The sequence below is a fragment of the Argentina silus genome (assembly GCF_951799395.1).
Source record: "Argentina silus genome assembly, contig: scaffold_431, whole genome shotgun sequence".
Lineage (NCBI taxonomy): Eukaryota > Metazoa > Chordata > Actinopteri > Argentiniformes > Argentinidae > Argentina > Argentina silus.
Window position 1 is genome coordinate 5,001 of NW_028153136.1, and position 3,836 is coordinate 8,836.

General features: G+C 53.7%; 1 protein-coding gene across 1 annotated transcript in view; it reads left to right on the forward strand.

The window, feature by feature from the left end:
• Nucleotides 1-3,374, forward strand: part of prrc1 (proline-rich coiled-coil 1) — a 6,115-nt gene extending 2,741 nt beyond the window's left edge. The window contains exon 5 of the mRNA XM_083697681.1: nucleotides 3,100-3,374. Within this exon, the coding sequence (XP_083553807.1) occupies nucleotides 3,100-3,309 (210 nt within the window). The 3' untranslated portion in view covers nucleotides 3,310-3,374. The remainder of the gene's footprint in view (nucleotides 1-3,099) is intronic.
• The last annotated feature ends 462 nt before the right edge of the window (nucleotides 3,375-3,836 follow it).

Genomic DNA, 3,836 nt, shown 5'->3' on the forward strand with positions numbered 1-3,836 from the left:
TGACTTGAGGGGGGCACTGGTGGGGTCATCGTTGATGATTCTGATGGCGTGGGGGAAGAAACTCAGCCTTAGCCTCTCTGTTCTTGCTGCATGACAGCGGAGGCGTTTTCCTGACCGCAGCGGCTGGAACAGTCCATGTTTCGGGTGGTGAGGGTCCTTCATAATCCTGTAGGCTCTGGTCCTACACCTCCTGGTGTACAGGACATGGAGAGGGGGGGTTGGAGCTCCCATGGTTTTTTCTGCCAGGCGTACCACCGTTTGCAGAGCTCGCCTGTCCTGGGTCGTGCTGTTACTGTACCAGACGGTGATGTTGCCAGCCAGGATGCTCTCCACAGCTCCAGAGTAGAAGGACTGAAGGATCCTCCAGGAGACTCTGAATTTCCTCAGCTGCCTGAGATGGAACAGGCGTTGCCTTGCCTTTCCCACCAGAGAACTGATGTGGGTAGTCCAGGTCAGGTCTTCTGAGATGTGGACTCCCAGGTATTTAAAACTGCTCACCCTGTCCACAGCAGTCCCTCCGATGTCCAGCGGTGTGTAGGCCCTTAGTTGTTGTGCTCTCCCGAAGTCCACAATCAGCTCTTTTGTCTTGGAGACATTCAGGATGAGACTGTTCTCCTGACACCAGAGTGACAGGTCCGCCTCCTCGTCCAGGTAGGCTTCCTCATTGTCTGAGATCAGCCCCACCACGACTGTGTCGTCCGCAAACTTGATGATGGAGTTTTCGCTGGACTTAGCCACACAGTCGTGGGTGTACAGGGAGTAGAGGAGGGGACTAAGGACACAGCCCTGGGGGGACCCTGTGCTCAGTGTGAGTGAGCTGGAGGTGTGTCTACCCACCCTGACCACCTGTGGCCTGGCCGTCAGAAAGTCCAGGATCCAGGCACACAGGGGAATGTTCAGTCCTAGACCAATCATCTTATCAGCCAGTCTGGTGGGGACTATGGTGTTGAACGCTGAGCTGTAGTCTATAAACAGCATTCTCACATAGCCCCCCTTCTGCCTGTCAAGGTGAGAGAGAGTGGTGTGGAGGACCTGGGAAACTGCATCGTCTGTAGATCTGTTAGGTCTATATGCGAACTGCAGTGGGTCCAGGGTCGGAGGGAGGGAGGAGCAGATGTATTCCTTAATCAGCCTCTCGAAGCACTTCATGACCACTGAGGTTAGAGCCACGGGTCTGTAGTCATTTAAGCAGGCTGGGGAGGTGATCTTGGGCACAGGGACGATAGATGATCTTTTAAAACAGGTGGGAACTACTGAATTAGCCAGTGAGAGGTTGAATATGGTAGTGAACACAGGAGCTAGCTGGTTAGCACAGGTCTTGAGTACTCTCCCAGGTATGCCATCTGGGCCAGCAGCTTTCCTTGTATTCACCTTCAGCAGAGCCCTCCTCACGTCGTGTTCCGTCACGGAGAGTGCTTGCTCTGCCCCAGCGTGTGAACTCCCATCAGTCGCGCTAGCCAGCACTCTGACGTTGTTGTTGTTAGCCGGCGCGCTAGCGGTGGTGTTGCCAGCCTCAAACCGTGCATAAAAAGAGTTCAGGTCTTTGGCTAGGGAGGCATCTGCACTTCCGGTTGAGGAGGGTGTGTGCCGGTAATCCGTAATGGATCGTAGTCCTCGCCATAGTCCCCTGGTGTCGTTGCTCTCCATCTGCGCCTGCATTCTGTCTGCGTATCTCCTCTTGGCGGCTTTCACCGCCCTCCGCAGTTTGTAGGACTCCGCTTTATACTCCTCCATGCTGCCGGATGCCAGCCCGGAGTTGTAAGCGGCGGTGCGAGCCCTCAGAGCGGCACGGATGGAACTGTCGACCCAGGGTTTCTGGTTGGGGTAGATCTTCACCGTTGTTGTTGGTACGATGTTATCGGCTAGTGTAGAGATAAAATCCAAGACAGTCTCTGTAAACTCGCTGACATCGCTGGAACTTGATTGAAACATATCCCAGTCGACGTCACTCAGCGCGTCTTGTAGCGCGGCCTCTGATTGGTCGGACCACCGCTTTCCCTCCCTTTTCACGACCGCTACCTGTTGGATCCTCTGTTTGTAAACAGGCATCAACAGAATGGCGCAGTGATCTGATTTCCCAAAGGGAGGGTGGGAAACAGCTTTGTACCCATTCTTAAACTGAGTGTAACAATGGTCCAAAGTTCTATCTCCCCTGGTGGCACACTTGATGTGTTGACGGAAGTTAGGCATAACTTTTTTAAGGTTAGCCCGATTGAAATCACCTGTTACTATCATCGCCGCCTCAGGGTGGTTGCTCTGATGCCGGCACAGCGTATCATGTAGGGTCGATAGCGCTGCCTCGGTGTTGGCCTGTGGTGAATGTAGACGGCCGTGATGATGACTGAGCTGAACTCCCGGGGAAGGTAGAATGGGCGGCATGAGATGGTCAGATGCTCCAGGTCAGCCGAGCAGGACTGAGAAAGCGTCGTCACGTTGTTAGGGTTACACCAGTTGTTGTTGGTCATGAAACAAACTCCACCACCCTTGGATTTGCCGGACTCCTCCGTTCTATCCGCCCGGAAAACAGAGAAGGACTCGGAAGGGCAGATGACTCGGTCCAGTACCAACGAGGTAAGCCATGTCTCTGTTAGACAAAGGATGTTACAGTCTCTTACGTCTCGCTGGAAAGTAATCCTCGCCCTTAGATCATCCATCTTGTTCTCCAGAGACTGGACATCAGCAAGAAGTATGCTGGGCAGAGGTGGACGGTGGGCCTGAGCTCTCAGCCGGTTCCGAATGCCTCCCCGCTTTCCCCGGTGTTTCCTCCTCTTTTTTGGCGCGCTCCCATTGTTGTTATCGTGGGGGGTCCTTCTGATCTCCGCCGGCCACGCCGTGTCGATAGAATAATTATCCAAAATACTTGGTCTTAAGTTGTAGTTTAAATGTAGAAGTGTGTCCTTGTCGTAGGATGTCAGTGCCAGTGAGTTTCTCACAATGAGAGAATTTAGAAAACACATAAAAGCTAAAAAAAACGCACATCCTCTGCGGAGCTCTCACAACGGCGGCGCCATCTTACTGTGTATGTGTGTATGTGTGTATGTGTGTGAAATGTAAATAAAACAAAAATGTGATGTTCTAACAGACCACCCCCCCCCCCAGGCCATGTCCCTGACCCCCCCTGACTACAGCCTGCGGTGGTCCGGCCTGCAGGTGACGGTGGGGGAGGTTCTGGAGCGGAGCGTCCCCAACGTGAGTCGGACTGACTGGCACCAGGCCTTCACCGGCATGTCCCGCCGTCACATGATCCAGAGCGCCGCCAAGGCGCTGGCCGGCATGTACAGAGCCCAGCTCCCCCCCAGAACTCTCTGAACCGGACCCCCGGGCCCCTGGACCCCCGGGCCCCGGCACCGCCGTGGCCACCACACCAGCCACAGGGAGGGAGGGGGGAGGGAGGGAGGGAGGGAGGGCGGGCGGGAGGAGAGTGGAGTGGACAGAATTGATGGAGTGGCAGCTGTTTCACCCAATGGGGTTCCTCCTCTGCTCCCATCCGTCCGTTCTCATTGGGCACCGGCCAGATGCACGTCCTGTGATGTCATCATGTTTGTGTAGAGATGTTCCACCGAGCCGAGGAGGAGGAGAGGGAACGGCTGCTCCTCTCAAGGGTACCTGTCCCGTCCATGTTTACCGTTTCCCCAACCAAGCCCCAGTAAAGAAGAAAATAATGTGTAAGAGATATTTAGAGAAATTGAAGAATAGCGTATTATTATTATTATAGAGGGTCTTCTTGTAATGTTAACAGACCATCTTAATCAGTGGGATTGAAAGTATTTTTTTGTGCGACCAAAGTGTCTAAGAATTTCAAAGAGCTTTTTTTGTTGAGCGAATAGTAGAATTCA